This window comes from Procambarus clarkii, chromosome 29 (genome assembly GCF_040958095.1).
Source record: "Procambarus clarkii isolate CNS0578487 chromosome 29, FALCON_Pclarkii_2.0, whole genome shotgun sequence".
Lineage (NCBI taxonomy): Eukaryota > Metazoa > Arthropoda > Malacostraca > Decapoda > Cambaridae > Procambarus > Procambarus clarkii.
The window spans coordinates 4,398,977-4,419,526 of record NC_091178.1 but is presented as its reverse complement, the minus strand read 5'-3'; the positions used below and the strand labels follow the sequence as shown (position 1 = coordinate 4,419,526).

The 20,550-nt window shown below is 43.0% G+C and overlaps 1 protein-coding gene across 2 annotated transcripts in view; it reads right to left on the bottom strand.

The window, feature by feature from the left end:
- Nucleotides 1–208: 208 nt before the first annotated feature.
- LOC123751470 (troponin C) overlaps nucleotides 209–20,550 on the bottom strand; it is a 56,971-nt gene continuing 36,629 nt past the window's right edge. For both annotated transcript variants that reach the window (XM_069333271.1, XM_045733557.2), the window contains exons 2-5: nucleotides 14,925–14,952; nucleotides 11,238–11,381; nucleotides 4,788–4,907; nucleotides 209–2,884 (exon numbers count right to left, since the gene is read on the bottom strand). In XM_069333271.1, coding sequence (XP_069189372.1) covers nucleotides 2,730–2,884; nucleotides 4,788–4,907; nucleotides 11,238–11,381; nucleotides 14,925–14,952 — 447 coding nt within the window. In that variant the 3' untranslated portion in view covers nucleotides 209–2,729. The remainder of the gene's footprint in view (nucleotides 2,885–4,787; nucleotides 4,908–11,237; nucleotides 11,382–14,924; nucleotides 14,953–20,550) is intronic.

The window sequence follows — 20,550 nt, the reverse complement described above, 5'->3', positions numbered from 1 at the left end:
TGACTTTGACAAAGTATTTGATTCTGTGTCATTTAGTGTATTGTGAAAATTTGGGGAAGTCTAGCCAGTTGCTGCGAGTCACACACAAATGGGCAAACATTTTCTTATTTTTATAGTGAGTTTTGTTTTTAATATTACTATTATTCATGGATATTGTCATCATTCTTTCTCGCAAAATATATGGGTAATCTGAAATGAAAGAAGTCCATATAAACAATAATTTTATATCCATATGTAATAGCACATGCCGTTTAATATAAAATTTGCACAGCAATTCATTGGGAAGATCAGAGCGTTGTATTGGCTTGCACTTATAACACGGGCGCTCACAGCCAAGAGCTCTAAAGCCAGGAGCTCAAAGCCTTGTGCACAATGCTCTGTGCTGAACCCATGAAGCTTAAAGAGCTCGAATAGGAGCTGCTAGGTAATATAGTGGAGGGAAATGAGGATTATATATATATATATATCTCTATTGTCTCATTCGTACACTCTCTAACACGCTACATTATGTCTATTGTCTCATTCGTACACTCTCTAACACGCTACATTATGTCTATTGTCTCATTCGTACACTCTCTAACACGCTACATTATGTCTATTGTCTCATTCGTACATTCGTTCTCAAACTAGTTACATTACTATGTGTGATGTAATGCTTTTATTTGCAAGAAATAGTATACATTTGTATTGACTATTTCAGTCGTTATCATTTTGTATTACCACTAAATGAGAAATACATTAGTCGTCCTCAACGACAACCTGTCATTGGATATCTCACATTCGTCATTTTTCTCACCTTTGAGACCATCATCAAGTGGTTGAAGAAGTTAAATGTATATTTATATTGGATGTTTAACTATTATAAAGAAATTGAAGTCATTTGACTGAATTTTGTTTAAGTATTTCTTAAAAAAGAGTATATGTAACGCTCTTAATTGTAGACCAGCATACACTAGGGAATAAATCAGTTCTGTACATCATAAGCTTTTTTTGAGTTACATATAAATGCTCTTTAATTAGACGGACGCCGCAAGCTTGGACAAACCACCACTTCATGTACAGCTTTTCTGTTTGATCGCGTCGAGGTAACTTCTCGTGACAAGCTTGATCAGGGGATAATTCACGCATGATAACGCATGATAAGGCGTTAATTATGCGTTTAATTATTATGATGCGCGCTGATGCTGTCTCCTAAGATGCTAGCCGCCAGTAATACCGCAAATGTGATCAACTCTTCTAAAAAAATATTATTGACAAACTTTTATTGAATTAGTAGAAAGGGAAGGGAACTATCAGGGGGGAAGGAGAAGTGCCAAGCCATTACGACTATATAGCACTTGGAAGGGAATAGGATAAGGATTTGGGATGGGACGAGGGGGGGGGGGCTTTTATGTGCAAAATTTAAATTTAAAAGAAAACAGATTTCAAGGATTTATCGGGATGTATAAGACAGCATATATCTCTGTCTGTCCGAGACTATAGGCCACATGCTTGGGACCAGCCTCATTAAACTTGGCAGGACTAATTATGATTTACTCAGCAGTAGTTAGGTAGCGTTGTGCCCCCCTGAAGATGGACACGGCCCCAGTGCCCCCTTCTTCACAAAGTCTGTGAATGTGAAATGTTCTGACTCGAGTCCATAGACTTTAACATTCGTGCAACTACTTTATTCACTCGTGTTCTTGAATATATCCTCATATTGCACCCAAAATTTGCCAGTGCAGGCTACTGAACATATGGCCCTGTATAACTAACCATCCTGCGAGATGGAGACTTTTATTACCACTGCTATCTTATTCACTCTTGTGTTGATGATATCCTCATAATGCACCCAGAGTCTGCCAGTGCAGACTACTTATCACATGTCTCTGTATGACTAACCATCCTGTGTGATGGGATTTTTAGCATCACGTAGCTAGCTTTTCGACACACTGTACTCTACTTCATATAGTCTAGGGTAGCTGCACAAATGCAGATGTACCAAATATATTAATAAAGAAAATGTGAATTCAGATATTGACTGAACTGACTGGAAAGTGGAAGCATGAGAGGGAGGGAGGATGGGAGGAAGAGAGAGACAGAGAGAAAGAATGGAAGAATAGGAGGGGGGGATGGAAGAAGAATGTGAGAGAGAGATACAGACCCAGGCACCACCGCATGCTCCATCTAGTATATATATATATATATATATATATATATATATATATATATATATATATATATATATATATATATATATATATATATATATATATATATATATACATAATAAAGCATATATTTCGGTCATCACTGATTCTTGCATCCTGGTCTGAAAGTTCGAGTGATGGTCTCTCATTTTTCAGGCCCCAAGCTTAGATTATTAATTTCGTGCCACAGCACATTCCTGTCATGAATTAACATTTTCCAAAACTCGAATTTTGAATGTGTGTAATGAAACCTTTGAATATAATCAGCGTTTGCAACATTTTTCAACAAGCGTTCTATTGATAGATATCCACCTATCATACAATAACAAGAAGTTATCTCTCGCCAAACTTATCACCTACTACGTGTCCTCGATCTTCTAAGTAACAAAAAAAAAACACTCAAGGGATCCAACAGAGCAAAGGATCTTCAGACCATTTGCTTCGGTCAATCCTGAAGTGCTTTGGTCGAGGTCTCGTGGGAGAGAAGGTCGCCACGAGGCCTCGACCAGCTCTATCTCGCCCCTCGAGGACGGACACACGCTAGATCATCAGTTCTCTGAAACCCTCGAAGTCGACCTTGCCCTTCCCTTCCTCGTCGATCTCCTCGATGATGTCGTTTAGATCGTTGTCTGAGAGTTTGTTGTCCAGCTCCTTCAGGATCTCCTTTAGCGTCTGCGTGGTGATGTAGCCGTTGCCTGAAGGAAAGGCAGAGACATGATCATTACCTGAGAAGTACATATACAGTGTTCAGTAGAAACCTTAAAAATCGAAATATAATATGAACGCAGAATTAAATATAACATAATGATGTGATATTTAACATAATAAGAATTATATTTAATATATATAATATTAAATATATATAATTAAATATTAAATTAAATATATATAATTAACACTCTCCGCCAGTCTCCACCTCGGAGCACTCGAGCAATAAAGCACTTCCCGCCAAAATTTATTTTTTCTCTTTTGTTTCTCGGGGGATAAAAGTGAAACAAAAATACCTCAAAACAATTGGCAAAGAAGTTCTTCATCCTCGACTCATTTTTTGTTTCATCTTTTCCTCCTTCCTCTCCTCCTGTTCCAGTTTCTTCCGTCCCTTCTCTTCCTCTTGGATCACTATATTTTCCTGGTGTGGATATTACAGGCTTCAACGACGCTCTGTCCTACCCCATCGGCAACCATCTTGACATGCTGATGGATCCTGAGAGCCAGGTAATGGCCCCAGCAGGCTCTGCTAGCGGGCCTCTGTGGGCCCCTTTGGGGTCACCTGATAGGGGGCCTCTGTGGGCCCCTTTGGGTCACCTGGTAGGGGATCTCTGTGAGCCCCTTTGGGTCACCTGGTAGGGATCTCTGTGAGCCCCTTTGGGTCACCTGGTAAGGGATCTCTGTGAGCCCCTTTGGGTCACCTGGTAGGGTCTCTGAGGGGCCCCTTTGGGTCACCTGGTAGGGTCTCTGAGGGCCCCCTTTGGGTCACCTGGTAGGGTCTCTGAGGGCCCCCTTTGGGTCACCTGGTAGGGTCTCTGAGGGCCCCCTTTGGGTCACCTGGTAGAGTCTTATTTCAAACAGGCTGTTGGCATGACATAAATAAACTCTCGTGCCAGGGAAGACCGAGGGCCTCAGGGTTAAGAGCATTTAGGACCAGACGTGACACGGCTGAGATCATCGGAGTCTTTGAGACATACTGAACACATGTAAGACACTGATCAAGACGACTTATTTTAAGGGTCTAGTGTAACTTACCCAGGGGTCAACAGCTTCACACTCAACAGGGTACACAACAGGACACACAACAGGACCCACAACAGGACCCACAACAGGACACACAACAGGACCCACAACAGGGAAAACTTTGTTTTCACCCACAGGGAAATAAGCCCTTGAAATCGTCACCCGTTTAAGCTGTAAATTTACCTGAATCTACCTTAAGGACACAAATTCTAGTAGCCTCGACGAGGACAGAAAGCCGACGGTTTGTCAAATGCTCATGTATACCAATTCAAAACTCACTTGGAAAAAAACTTTATTAAAAGAGAGGTGGGTGGATTGGGGACCTTCAACAAGCCGTTGGTTTCCTCTCCCAGTAAAGGCCACAAAACATGATGTCCTTCAGGTAAATTCGGGTAGATTCAGAGCTGCAATAGGCTGCTCATTCCTACCACCTGAGGGATTGTATCATCATTTGCCTTTGTATCATCAGGGGGTCAAGCCTTCATGAAACTGGGCTTCTAAGAAGGGAAAAATAACGAGTTTTTTCTCGGGACGAGGTACCCTCATCCCGTGTCCGCACCCCTTTCCCTAGTAACACTTTCCCTAGTAACCCTTTCCCTAGTAACCCTTTCCCCTAGTATCTCTTTCCCCTGGTAACCTTCCCCTAGTTGCCATTCCCCTTAGCACCCAGTTCTGGTCATATCACCACAGGCTCCAGATTAATGAACCCCAATGTCGCATTAAGTATTTTACCGTGTATGATCTCTCTCTCTCTCTCTCTCTCTCTCTCTCTCTCTCTCTCTCTCTCTCTCTCTCTCTCTCTCTCTCTCTCTCTCTCTCTCTCTCTCTCTCTCCCTCTCCCTCTCTCTCTCTCTCGCGTCTTCCTACCTTCTTTGTCGTAGAGCCTGAAAGCCTCCTTGAGCTCGCTGGTAATGGTCTCCTCGTCGTCGTCCTGGATGAAGTTCGAGGCGATGATGACGAACTTGTCGAAGTTGATCTTACCGTCCTCTGTGAGCGAGAGAGCGTAACTTAGCGGGTGTAGGGGCCATGGCCAGGGCGTCGCAGGTGACGAATGGATAATTACCTTTAACTATATTTCTTAAATAATACTTAAGAGTAATAAAGAACTGAAGATGAGAATCCTGTCATGACATATGCTATGTATTACTATAATGATAATATAATGATCTATAATATTTTCTATAATGATAATATAAGGATCTATAATATTAATATAATGATAATCTAATATAATATTACTATAATGATAATATAATGATCTATAATATTACTATAATGATAATATAATGATCTACAATATTCCTATAATGATAATATAATGATCTATGTATTATAGTAATTTATGTATTATAATCTATGTATTACCAGTGATCTATGTATTAGAGTGACCTATGCATTATAGTGATCAATCACAATGATCCATGTATTATAATGATCTGTGCAATACAATGATCTGTCAGATGCAGATCTCCTGGAAATAAGTTTGATTTACGTATTCGGTACAGGAAGAAGTTGAAGGGATCTGTGAGGTGGCACAGTGCCAGTAGACTGTGGCACCCTGGCACCTGCAGGAGGAGTCGGCACCAGATGCCAAATAGAATCGTTTTATAGTTTTAGAAACTCCCTCCAGGTGTCTGCTGGAAGACCATTTAGGTGTCTGCTGGAACACCATTCAGGTATCTGCTGGAACACAATCCTGGTGTCTGCTGGAACACCATTCTGGTGTCTGCTGGAACACAATCCTGGTGTCTGCTGGAACACCATTCTGGTGTCTGCTGGAACACCATCCTGGTCTCTGCTGGAACACCATTCTGGTGTCTGCTGGAACACCATCCAGCTGTCTTCTGGAACACCATCCTGCTGTCTGCTGGAACACAATCCTGGTGTCTGCTGGAACACCATCCTGGTGTCTACTGGAACACCATCCTGGTCTCTGCTGGAACACAATCCTGGTCTCTGCTGGAACACAATCCTGGTGTCTACTGGAACACCATCCTGGTCTCTGCTGGAACACCATCCTGGTGTCTGCTGGAACACAATCCTGGTGTCTGCTGGAACACCATCCTGGTCTCTGCTGGAACACAATCCTGGTGTCTACTGGAACACCATCCTGGTCTCTGCTGGAACACCATCCAGGTGCCTGCTGGGGAAGAGCTGGAGCCTCTCGCTCCAGTATATCCCTCTCCCAGCAGTATATTCCTTGATGTACTTTACCCTTCCTCTCTTCTCATCACATTACCTTTCACTCGGTCGGCCGAGCGGACAACACGCTGGGCTTGTGATCCTGTGGTCCCCGGTTCGATCTCAGGCGCGGCGAGAAACAATGGGCAGAGTTTCTTTCACCCTATGCCCCTGTTACCTAGCAGTAAAATAGGTACCTGGGTGTTAGTCAGCTGTCACGGGCTGCTTCCTGGGGGTGGAGGCCTGGTCGAGGACCGGGCCGCGGGGACACTAAAGCCCCGAAATCATCTGAAGATAACCTCAAGATAACCACTCTTTGCTCCTCTCACTTTGCCTCTCTTCCTCAGGGCCGGTCCACGAACCTCGTAATAACATAATAGTAATTACTGTCTCCTCTTTGCGTCCAATTATCACATTTCTCTTTATGTTCCCTCGTTCTCTACCTCCTCAACTCACCCTAAACACGGCATTCTCTTCTGCCTCTTCTATTGACCTCTCTGTACCACTTCTCTAAGACCTTTCTCTATTCCCAATACCGTATTACTTTCTACCTTCTCTCTTCCCTCTCTCTAGCCCCAAGCACTTGGGTTGGACGGTAGAGCGACGGTCTCGCTTCGTGCTGGTCGGCGTTCAATCCCCGACTGTCCAAGTGGTTGGGCACTATTCCTTTCCCCTCCCCCCTTCCCCTGTTCCATCCTAAATTTTTATCCTGACCTCTTTCAAGTATTATATAGTCGTAATGGCTTGGCATTTTCCCCTCATAATTCTCTCTCTCTCTCTCTCTTTCTCTCTCTCTCTCTTCCCTCACTCTACTCCTTTTTCTTCTCCCCCCCATGTCTACTATCCTTATGTATTCCGCTCTCTACTATCCTTACCTAACCCCCCTCTCTAACCCCTCCTTACCCCTCTATTCCTATCCTGAAAAACGGCATAAATGTCTTATGTACGTTCGTGATGTCAACAATTACATGACCACTTCTGGACACGTTCCTGTAACACACTGTAAAAATTTGCTTCTGATAGCGATTGCTTGTGCCTCCAAAATATAGAAAATGGCCACTATTTCCCTCGAATCTTGCTTAGGGATAACGTCTTGAAGCCGTGACACATTCTTTCGTAACCCTTCAGGTACTTCGAGTCGTCTGTCTTAAGCAAAAATCTTCTTGAGGCAGTCTTGAACAAAGATCTTTTCGAAGCAGTCTTAAGCAAAGGTCAAAGCAAATTTTGAAAGGAACTAACGACCATTTTCTACACCTTTGAGGCATAAGCAGCCAGAAAATAACATTACTCAGGAACAGAAAATTATTAAATAGTGTCCACAGTGGTGTAGATGGGTCAAGGTCATCCCAACAGCTCGTCTTCGGAGGTCGAGAGACTGCTGGACACGTTCCAGCAGTCCAGTTGCTGGACATATGATTAATATTTGCGTGATTAATGTCTATTTTCCCTAATGTAACGTTCGTTTAAACATGAAATACAAATCAATCAGGCGAGGGAACCCGTTTCTCTGCGTTGCAAGTTATTTTATTGTGGAGAATAACTGTACCTTCCAGTTGCGACGGCAGGGAATTGTTACAATACATTACAGTATATTTAATACAGAAATCCAAGACTCGGAGCCCCATTTATGTCAAACCACACCCGGGCATATCAGAGTGGAATGGCTCTACAAAAGCATGAAATGTGAGCACGTCACCAGCTAATGCCCATTCACAGCAGGCCAGATGTATCATCTGCCCATTAGAACATTATTGGATGACCCATAGACGTGCGGTTCTTCCTGCATAATAGAATGATGATAGATGGAGTAACTGGTGTGAATTTCACTTTGCCTCAAGTCTCCGAAATTTAGTTGATGTTCCTGGGATATTGCTGCCCTCAGGCTGCTCAAACTACATAAATTATATTGTAACTTATATATAAATTATACGAACAACAAAAGTTATAAGTTATATATAAAGTTAGCCCTGTGAAAATCCCCCCACATATCAATCCCTTCATTTCCGGGTCCCCCTGACTTAATATGCAGAGGAAGCGTAAGTCACAAAAGTTATTTAAACAGGTTATGAATGCCACTGTTAGGGGCCTGTTACACACACTACGAGCGCACTTGGCAAATGAACAGGGAGGACAGGGAGCTTTGTGTGGTACAAGTGAGGAGGCTTTCTGAACACAGTGCAGGGGAATGGCTAGTTCGGTGAACGACCATCAAGACTCGTAGTACTCTTGACTACCATAATCAATACAGTGAACTCTTACAAATAGTACACCATAAATATTACAGTGAAGAGCATATAGCTTACTGATACACATCTCAGCGCATCTACGTCATCGTTAATGTCAAGAAGGAGAGACACAACGCCAGCTTGTTCATGGTACTTGTACCGTGGTTAACATGGTACTATGGTTACTATGGTTACCATGTACCGTGGTTAATATGGTACTTGCACCATGGGTAACATGGTACTTGTACCATGGTTAATATGGTACTTGTACCATGGTTAATATGGTACTTGTACCATGTTAACATGGTACTTGTACCGTGGTTAATATGGTACTTGTACCGTGGTTAATATGGTACTTGTACCGTGGTTAATATGGTACTTGTACCATGTTAACATGGTACTTGTACCGTGGTTAACATGGTACTTGTACCACGGTAACATGGAACAAGTACCATGGTTAACGTAACATGATCTCTCACCAGTGTCGTGATACAGCCCGTCCTCGCCAGCGATCCGTACGTCAAAAAAACTGTCCGTACTATAATGCCCTTATCCTAACCTACTGTAGCACCCACGGACAGGAAACGGGACAGTATGTCAATTTCGCGAGCCGCTTCCATTTTGTAGTACACAGTGTTTGGCCGTAGGTAGAGTATACGTCAAAATGCGACGTGTTATTAAGAGGGCGAGTTGGTCTGATCAGTTCTCTAATTATCGTACCCTGTTACTTTGTCAAGAGAGAGCAAGAAGGCATTTCATATAAATGTTACCATTAAACACAGTGGGGTCTTCGCCTTAAACTTGGTAACCCTCACACAATATGTCCCTATGGACTTGTTTTCCCTACTCTGCGTGCACTACTTTCATGTGCCCAGCTTTAAGTCTTGCAGCCACCTTTCTGACCAATGTTGCAGTACATCAACCCGCTCTCGCACAAGACAGCACATATATGACTTATTGCTTATAGTCACTATTTTGCTTATAAATAAGTGTATATGTCACATATTCTAAGCCATATTTTTTTTCAAGGCACTAATTTTCCTCTCAGTTTTATTAAACAATAGAGATTTTGTACAAAATTTTATAATATCCTGAGTTACTTTACAATTTATTTAAATATTTTAGTTTTGTTTTATTATTTTTATAAAACTGTAATATCATTATAGGTATAGGTTCAGTACTAATTGTAATATCTTAATATACTAAGAAGGTTAGGTTAGGTTGTGGTTTTCTATTCATCATTTCAAGGTAAACTGAAGAATTCACAATAAATTAGTATGTCACATATGCACTTATTCATAAGCAAGATATTGACTATAAGCAAGTGCGAGAACGGGTTGAGTACATCAGGTTCCCCTCCCTCCCCCTTAATTTCAGATTTTATTTTGTTTGCTTCTAAATCTTCACATTAGCTTTGGATCGCCCGTAAATAGAGATCTAAATGATTTCGGGTCTTGTGCTAGGTCCTATACGTATATATTAGGAACAGAAGGGGGTCGTAGAATTACGGGTTATTCATGCCCGTGCCACCTCTTGGGTGGCTTAATCTTCATTAATCAATCGGTCGTAGAATATTGTGGCCACCCACATGTATTCACCTAGTATGTGCTTGCGGGGGGTTGAGCTCTGGCTCTTTGGGCCCGCCACATGTCATCTCCAGCTGCTGCAGTTGTCTCTCTCTCATCGTTATCGTCTGATTTTTGTTGGACAGATACCCACTCATCTAAACAAACAATTTCGCAGATAGACCAATCTGGCTGTCAGGTTTGCATGGAGGTCTTTCATGTGGGATGATGTAGAACACTCTAACAAGCATGTCAGGTGTGTTTTGTCAGAGCACACTCATGTCAGGTGTGTTTTGTCAGAGCACACTCTTCTCTCTCTCTCTCTCTCTCTCTCTCTCTCTCTCTCTCTCTCTCTCTCCTCCTTTATGGCTGTCATTTCATCGTAACCTGGAATAGATTGGTTACACATGATCTACTTTCACTGAATTTATATTGGTGCTTTGATGCAATGCATCATTGCCCTGTTCAATAACCGGATATTGCCTCCATCGCAGGGAGCTCAACAAAAAGTCTGAAACCCTCTCATGTGTGTGTGTGTGTGTGTGTGTGTGTGTGTGTGTGTGTGTGTGTGTGTGTGTGTGTGTGTGTGTGTGTGTGTGTGTGTGTGTGTGTGTGTGTATTCACCTAACTGTGCTTGCGGGGATTGAGCTCTGCTCTTTCGATTCGCCTCTCAACTGTCAATTAATCAACTGTTATTAACTACTATTTTTTTCCACACACACACACACACACACACACACACACACACACACACACACACACACACACACACACACACACACACACACACACACACACACACACCGGAAGCAACCCGTAACAGCTGTCTAACTCCCAGGTACCAATTTACTGTTAGGTAACAGGGGCATCAAGGTGAAAGAAACTCTGCCCATTTTGTTTCTCGCCGGTGCTGGAAATCGAACCCCGGTTCACAGAATTACGTGCCCAGCGTGCTGTCCATTCAGCCACCAGCTCCCCGAAAGTGTGTGTGTATGTGTGTGCGCTTGCGTGCGTGTGTGTGTGTGTGCGTATGTGTGAGTGTATGCGAGCACGTATCCATATACTTATATGAATATCCTTTGATTCGTGTTTAGCTAATGTTCGAAGCTGTAATATTATAATCGTCTTGATTATTTATGTAAATCATGTATACATCAAAAAGAATAAAACACACAAACAAAATACTCTTGAACTCAACAGACCTGAGGACAGAAGGGGTGATAATATACATTAATAATTGAGAACCAATCAGCCGTAGCTCGGAGCGGACTTAGCCCAAAATGCAATTAATCAAAATCCCAATTTCAAATTAGTTTACGGGGAGAAATTTCCATTAATTCACTCACGGTCAATGTCGACTCTTTTGATGGTCTCGTTGAGGTCGTCGACGTCGAAGGCGGTGCCCATGTTGTTTAAGATGGCCTCCAGGTCCTTGGCTTCGATGTAGCCCTTCTTCGCCTTGTCGACCGTTGCGAAGGCCTTACGGAGGGCTGCAAGATTAGTGAAAGATGTATTGTGTGTGAGGAGGGAGACACTTCAGACACAGGCAGAGTACACAGGTTCGTGCGGGAGAGAGAGAGAGAGAGAGAGAGAGAGAGAGAGAGAGAGAGAGAGAGAGAGAGAGAGAGAGAGAGAGAGAGAGAGAGAGAGAAGGAGAGAGAGAGAAGGAGAGAGAGAGAGAGAAGGAGAGGGGTAGGGCCGAAGGAGAGAACTGGATCAACAGTGAGTGAGAGGGAGGGAGGGAATTATCAGGGGAAAGCGCCAAGCCATTACGACTATATAGCCCTTGGAAGGGATCAGGATAAGGATTTGAGATGGGACCGGGCGGGTGGGAAGAAGGAATGGTGCCCAACCACTTGGACGGTCGGGGATTGAACGTCGACCTGCATGAAGCGAGACTGTCGCTCTACCGACCATATTGAGAAATATGGAGAGGTTTAGGATCAGAAATATGAAAATGAGAAGAGTTAAAATATAAGAATTTGTTTAGCATCGAAATAAGGTGATCATTTACTCTAACTCTCCAACGAGGGTCAAGCCGGAAGATGGCTCTGGGGGTCCCCACTACCCGCGTCCCTAGACGATACAATAATCGATCTGACCTGGCCAGAAGGCGGCTTCACAATCCTCACTGAACCCTCAGAATCCTCAAATTATTATACATAATCCAATATTCACCGCTGAAAAGTGCTAAATTTTGGTGGAAAAGGCGTTGGGTTGGAGGGAAGGATTGTGAGGGAGGTAGGGAGGGATTGTGAGGGAGGTAGGGAGGTATTGTGAGGGAGGTAGGGAGGTAGGGAGGGATTGTGAGGGAGGTAGGGAGGGATTGTGAGGGAGCTAGGGAGGGATTGTGAGGGAGGTAGGGAGGGATTGTGAGGGAGGTAGGGAGGGATTGTGAGGGAGGTAGGGAGGGATTGTGAGGGAGGTAGGGAGGGATAACGAGGTAGGTAGAGAATGGGAAGATAAAATTAATACATAAATGAGAAGCTACACCGTCTGGTGTAGCTTCTCATTTATGTATTAATTTTATTAATACATAAATAATATTAATTTTACTAATACATAAATCCCGTGTAAGTGACTGTGGGAGGAAGAAAAATCACGTCGGAAAAAATGAGTAACAAAAGAAAACTCGCAAATATGAAACCATTCCAAAGCCAGTCAATTGAGCCGCTTGGCTTGTTTGGTTTAATGTTGGACTCATAGCCCATCCACCCCTGGGGGGGGAGGGGGTTATTAAGACCACGACAGCTGACTAACTAACCAGCAAGCATACATTAGTATTGTAAAGTCTCATGAAGCCTCAGGAAGCCTCGAGGGTGCAGTGGTAACCAAGGTTGCAATTATTTTGACCATGTCGTGGCGTAGTCGACTATAGCGGGCATCTGGGAACACCCAGCACATAGGTTCGAATCTTCATCACGGCTCCTGTGAATTTGCTCATTGATATACGATGATAATGGGATTTCTCTGAATAATAATAATCATATATTATTATTATTATTATTATTATTATTATTAAATAATTATATTATTAAAATTTTAAATTATATTAATAATAAAAATAAAGATAATAATAATAATAATAATTAATAATAATAATAGACTTTTTTCTCCCAGTTCTAGGAAGTCCTTATCCAAGGCCTTAATCCGGACACTTGCTACCAGCACCAACAGTTACAAAGATCTTAAGCGGTGAACTGGACGAGGCATTTCGGCACCGTCCACACAGACGCACTTTGTGGTCCAATGTTTACAAGAAGGCGGCCCCGTTGTTGTTGTTGTTGTTTCAGATTTAGCTACTCAGAACGAAGTGTCCATGTAGCACGGGCTATGGCGAGCCCGTAAGGAAGTTGTTGACAAGAGGTGGCTACGGATTGCTGAATGAGCGGCCGGCGGACTCGTCAGTGACGAGTTGATAGCATTTGCATGCTTCCTGCCCCCCCTTTCCCCCTGGCAATAGCATTCCTAGGTCAAATAGTGAGAGGGGGAGCATTTGACAAACCGCCGACTTTCTGTCCTCGTCGAGACCATTATACAGATGGTGGCCCTCAGGTAAATATTCTAAATGCTCCATTACTTTAGGTACTCGTGAAATCAGCAAGTTGTATGAACGTTTTCTTTAAAGGGTTTTAAAGAAAATGGAGTGTCTGATCACACACTTAAATGTTAATAATTCTTGTTGTCGGGGACAGGAAGCTTGTATTTATATATACTATAGGATTCGAATCGAGAATCGAGCTTGGAAATCGAGCCCCCAGGATCCCCGAATGTGAGTCGAGAACGACGCCCACTGTGCTACAAGATTCGTATTCATTGAAGGGTACAATACCTGACGATATGGGACACTGCGTTATTTTTATCGTAAGTCCACTCCCTATCCGTCCCTTCAGGTCGTAGGCCCACTACCTCTCAGGTTATGGGTCCACTACCTCTCAGGTTATGGGTCCACTCCCTCTCAGATTATGGGGCCCACTACCTCTCAGGTTATGGGTCCCACTCCCTCTCAGATAATGGGGCCCACTACCTCTCAGGTTATGGGTCCCACTACCTCTCAGATAATGGGGCCCACTACCTCTCAGATTATGGGGCCCACTACCTCTCAGATTATGGGGCCCACTACCTCTCAGGTTATGGGGCCCACTACCTCTCAGGTTATGGGTCCACTACCTCTCAGATCATGGGGCCCACTACCTCTCAGATCATGGGGCCCACTACCTCTGCGACCACTTCTTAATCTTAGAATAAAATCCAGTTATTAACTACAAACTTTAGGAGTTTGTTAACATTTACCACCTCCCTTAAGACAGGGATTTATGGACCTATCTTGAAGCTAAAGAATAAGAGACAGACTAAGATCATTCCATCTTTCATGTATGATCACTTTGGTTCTCTTGGGCCCCAGAGCCCTGTCCCCGTAATGTACAGATTGTAAACTGTATATATACACTGTTCACAGTCTCCGTGGTGTAGTGGTAAGACACTCGCCTGGCGTTCCGCGAGCGCTATGTCATGGGTTCGTATCCTGGCCAGGGAGGATTTACTGGGCGCAATTCCTTAACTGTAGCCTCTGTTTAACGCAACAGTAAAATGTGTACTTGGATGAAAAAACGATTCTTCGCGGCAGGGGATCGTATTCCAGGGACCTGCCCGAAATGCTACGCGTACTAGTGGCTGTACAAGAATGTAACAACTCTTGTATATGTATATATATATATATATATATATATATATATATATATATATATATATATATATATATATATATATATATATATATATATATATATATATAAAATAATATGTTTATACAGCGCCAATGACCTCGTGTCTATTGCAACAGAGAAAATATTTATCAACCAATTATAGTATGTCAACAAATTTACTCAACATATCTTAATTGGTTACTCAATTACTCATCCAATTAAGATACGTTGAAACGCAGCTTCTATCAGTATTTTGTATCTTGTCCTTTTTAACTAAGGTTATCTTTAATGTATCTTAGTCTTGTCATAGAGACTGGGGCCACTTACCGTGCATAGTCTTCTCGTCAATGTCTGCCTGTAAAATACAAAAGCAAAGTATAAAAATGCAGATTCTGGTAAAGTTAGACTGATAAAGAAGTTCAAGAAACATTACGTGAACAAAGAACAAAGTCATGTTAGAAAAGAGAAAATATTTAAACAGAAATGGTCAGCAAAACTGAGTAATATATATATAACAATAAAAGAGAATTAAAAAAACGGAAATAAAAAATGGTGTCAAGTGTCATTGTTATCTTGAGGTTATCTTGAGATGATTTCGGGACTTAGCGTCCCCGCGGCCCGGTCCTCGACCAGGCCTCCTTTTTTTTGTTTTACACCCCCACGAAGCATCCTGTTGCAGCTGTCTAACTCCCAGGTTCCTATTTACTGCTAGGTGAACAGGGAGCATCAAGGTGAAATAACTGTGCCCATTTGTTTCCGCCTCCGCCGGGGATCGAACCCGGAACCGTAAGACTACGAATCCCTAGCGCTATCTAGGGATAGATAGCCGCCAGGCCCCTGCCACAAAATATTATGTAATAAAAAAAAGCAAGAATATGATTTTCCAGTTTCCAATGATTTTCACTTAGCGTTCTAATTTCACTTCAGTCGATATGCAATATTTCATCTTAAAGCTGATAAAACGGCATTAACCTTAGTGGATAATGTGTCTTGAACACTGACAATTCATCTGCTCACCTTTCATTGTAACGATAACTAGCATCAGAACATTGATCAACCTCCCACTACAATAACATTATACTATTACTCATTGCAGGTGTGTCATTTTTATTATTTTTATAGAGAAAATCCACAGGAGCCTTGATGAGGGTTCGAACTTATGCGCTGGGGGTTCCCAGATGCACGCTCTAGTCGACTACGCTACGACATGGTCAAAAGAAATTGTATTGTAAGAGGGGCGTCAGATGTAGAGTTACTGGAGGACAGAGCAAGAGTGCATGGGGGGGGGGGGAACTGAGTGAGGCTTGAGTGGAAGCCTCGGGATCCTGGAAGGTATAGTAGTACTCCAGGTTACCAATGTTTTGACCATGTCGTGAAGTAGTCTATGAGAGCGTGCATCTAGGAACACCCAGCGAGTAGGTTCGAATCCTCATTACGGCTCATGTGGATTTTCTCGTTGATATATTGTGATAATGTGATTTCTCTGTGTATTATTGTTATTGTTTTCGATATTGAATATTATTTAGCAATATAATATTATTAAGCAATATAAATGTTACTTGTTTCATATTCTGAACAACAGAGCTTTGTCTCATAGTAGTTCCTTTATCTACTGGAATATAGATAAAGGAACTCCTTTACTTTATGAAATATAGATACAGAACAAGAATTTCCGATATTGTTTGCAACCAAAACTATTTGTCACTTCACGCAAGTTTAGATCTATGGTAAAATGGCTCTGTTTTAACTCACTATATTAGTTTTATACTACGCTCTCTGATCATTATGGGAGTTGGTGGCTTCTACCGCCCCCGCTCCAAAGGCCCTATACACACGGATATATGCCCATCTCTAACACTTTTCTGTTTTCAAGTTCCTTCGCCCTCTCGTTCTGTTTCAATGCTAACACTTAATACAGAAATACTCCGTCAGCCTGGTCGATAATTCTCGTTATCTTGTATGTTGTAATCATATTTCCACTGGTATTTAAGTTCTAATGTTGTTAGGTTGGTCTGCATTAATGTATCTTCATATGCGTGTATGTGTGATTGCTCACCTAGTTGTGCTTGCGGGGGTTGAGCTTTGGCTCTTTGGTCCCGATTCTCAACGTTCAGTCAACGGATGTACAGGTTCCTAAGCCTATTAGGCTCTATCATATATATATATATATATATATATATATATATATATATATATATATATATATATATATATATATATATATATATATTTAAACATATATATGTGTGTGTGTATTCACCTAGTTATATTCACCTAGTTGTGCTTGCGGGGGTTGAGCTCTGCTCTTTCGACCCGCCTCTCAACTGTCAATCAACTGTTACTAACTACTTTTTGTTTTCTCCCACGCCACACACACACACACACACACACACACACACACACACACACACACACACACACACACACACACACACACACACACAAACACACACACACACACACACACACACACACACACACACACACACACACACACAAACACACACACACACACACACACACACACACACACACACACACACACACACACACACACACACAAACTCACCCAGGAAGCAGCCCGTAGAAGCTGTCTAACTCCCAGGTACCTATTTACTGCTAAGTAACAGGCGCATCAGGATGAAGGAAACTCTGACCATTTTTTTTCCGCCGGCTGCCGGGATCGAACCCCGGTCCCTAGGTCCACGAATCTAAATCGCTGTGCACTTAGCCAGCCAGCCCTTTTTTTTTTTTTTTTTTTGCAGGGATATTCCTGCGCGGGCCCTAAGCCTCAGGCTGGCCCACTAAATCACCCTTTTGTGTGTGTGTGTGTGTGTGTGTGTGTGTGTGTGTGTGTGTGTGTGTGTGTGTGTGTGTGTGTGTGTGTGTGTGTGTGTGTCTCGCGAGGGATAAATTCTTTACAAACTAATATTAATTTAATTTTGTAGCAGAAATTTGCAAAAACCAGATATGTTTTCCAGATAAGAAAAACGAGTGAAAAAAAATATTCTACGATCAGACCAACCAGATGATACCAGAGCCGGATAACCCAAATCCATTCGAAGGTTTTTGATCAAATGCGGATTTAGTTTTAGTAAAATTGACGTTAGCCAGGAGCATCAAACCTCACCAACGACACCAGTCATGTTAATATTTAAAACATTTAATACGTCGATCTTAAAGATATACGTTAATGAATATAGCCAGACACTATAGCGGATATAGTGTCTATACTATACTATAGCGGACACAGCCAGACACCTGTCCCTACCAGCAGACACAACCAAACACCTGCCCCTACCAGCAGACACAACCAGACTCCTGTCCTTACCAGAAGACACAACCAAACACCTGTCCCTACCAGCAGACACAACCAAACACCTGCCCCTACCAGCAGACACAACCAAACACCTGCCCCTACCAGCAGACACAACCAGACTCCTGTCCCTACCAGCAGACACAACCAAACACCTGCCCCTACCAGCAGACACAACCAAACACCTGCCCCTACCAGCAGACACAACCAAACACCTGCCCCTACCAGCAGACACAACCAGACTCCTGTCCTTACCAGCAGACACAACCAAACACCTGCCCCTACCAGAAGACACAACCAAACACCTGTCCCTACCAGCAGACACAACCAGACACCTGTCCTTACCAGCAGACACAACCAGACACCTGTCCCTACCAGCAGACACAACCAAACACCTGTCCCTACCAGCAGACACAACCAGACACCTGTCCTTACCAGCAGACACAACCAGACACCTGTCCCTACCAGCAGACACAACCAGACTCCTGTCCTTACCAGCAGACACAACCAAACACCTGTCCCTACCAGCAGACACAACCAGACTCCTGTCCTTACCAGCAGACACAACCAGACACCTGTCCTTACCAGCAGACACAACCAGACACCTGTCCTTACCAGCAGACATAACCAGACACCTGTCCCTCTCAAGTGCCCTCATCCTAACCTACCAGAAGACCCAAAACAGAAAACGGCAGAATATGTCAATTTCGCGAGCCGCTTTCATTTTCTAGTACGACGATTGTTGGCCTTAGGTGGAATATACGTCAAAACGGGACGTTCTATTACAAGAAACTATTCCAACTGTTATTTCTTGGTACACACTGAAATAGAAACTATTATTTCTATTTCATACTGGCTGTTGTGCCCATTTGTCTTTGCAGCAGCGCGCTAGCCATGTAACATAGCTCAGGCGTCAAGTGCTGAACCGCCGGGTGTGACAGGTATCCGTCTTGGCAGGGACGAGTATATCGCAGTGCACCCTTACACAGGCAGTGTAGGGTGTTCTTATACAGTGTAGGGTGTTCTTATACAGTGTAGGGTGTTCTTATACAGTGTAGGGTGTTCTTACACAGTGTAGGGTGTTCTTATACGGTGTAGGGTGTTCTTATACAGTGTAGGGCGTTCTTATACAGTGTAGGGCGTTCTTATACAGTGTAAGGTGTTCTTATACAGTGTAAGGTGTTCTTATACAGTGTAGGGTGTTCTTATACAGTGTAGGGTGTTCTTATACAGTGTAGGGTGTTCTTATACGGTGTAGGGTGTTCTTATACAGTGTAGGGCGTTCTTATACAGTGTAGGGCGTTCTTATACAGTGTAAGGTGTTCTTATACAGTGTAAGGTGTTCTTATACAGTGTAGGGTGTTCTTATACAGTGTAGGGTGCTCTTATACAGTGTAGGGTGTTCTTATACAGTGTAGGGTGTTCTTATACAGTGTAGGGTGTTCTTACACAGGCAGTGTAGGGTGTTCTTACACAGGCAGTGTAGGGTGTTCTTACACAGGCAGTGTAGGGTGTTCTTACACAGGCAGTGTAGGGTGTTCTTACACAGGCAGTGTAGGGTGTTCTTACACAGGCTGTGTAGGGCGTTCTTACACAGGCAGTGTAGGGTGTTCTTACACAGGCAGTGTAGGGTGTTCTTACACAGGCTGTGTAGGGTGTTCTTAACAGTGTAGGGTGTTCTTAACAGTGTAGGGTGTTCTTAACAGTGTAGGGTGTTCTTACACAGGCAGTGTAGGGTGTTCTTAACAGTGTAGGGTGTTCTTAACAGTGTAGGGTGTTCTTACACAGGCAGTGTAGGGTGTTCTTACACAGGCAGTGTAGGATGTTCTTACACACTCAGTGTAGGGTGAAGACTTACACAGGCAGTGTAGGGTGAAGTCTTACACAGGCAGTGTAGGGTGAAGACTTACACACTCAGTGTAGGGTGAAGACTTACACATGCGCAGTGTAGGGTGAAGACTTACACACTCAGTGTAGGGTGAAGACTTACACACTCAGTGTAGGGTGAAGACTTACACATGCGCAGTGCCCGCACAATGACAGCCGCATGACAGTTGCAGAATTACGCTTGCATGATTACCTCCGCCACTGGCAAGTGCGCTGGCACCATCCCAGGGGATATAACCAGCAGACAAACACATTGCATGATAACCAGGCGATCAATATGATAACCGCTCGGCTTTACGATAGCCCAACATACACTTCCTACATACCACGCTAACATACTGTAACATTATAGAAGGGAAGACCGATAATCGGGTGAGGTATAAACAAACCAAAAAAAAAATCGCTCTTGGGTGCAACCGTACTATCCCAGGTTCGATTCCCCGGGCAGGACGAGATAGTTTTGGCCGCGATTTCTTTCACCTCATGCTTCTGATCACCTAGTAGTAACCAAGGTACCCGGGAGTAAGGCAACTGTTGTGGGGGGGGTTTGCATCCAGTGTGGGAAGTTATAGGTCAGTCGTTGATCAAAGGGTGCATCTCAATCAGGCTTCAGGCTTCCCGACGATAGAGAAAAAAACATTTTATAGTATTATAAATATAGTTATTGCATATAATTATTGGATTATATGCTTTGTTTTTATATAATTCGATAAGAACCATCTCTGATACAGTGTAGGGTGTATAACACTA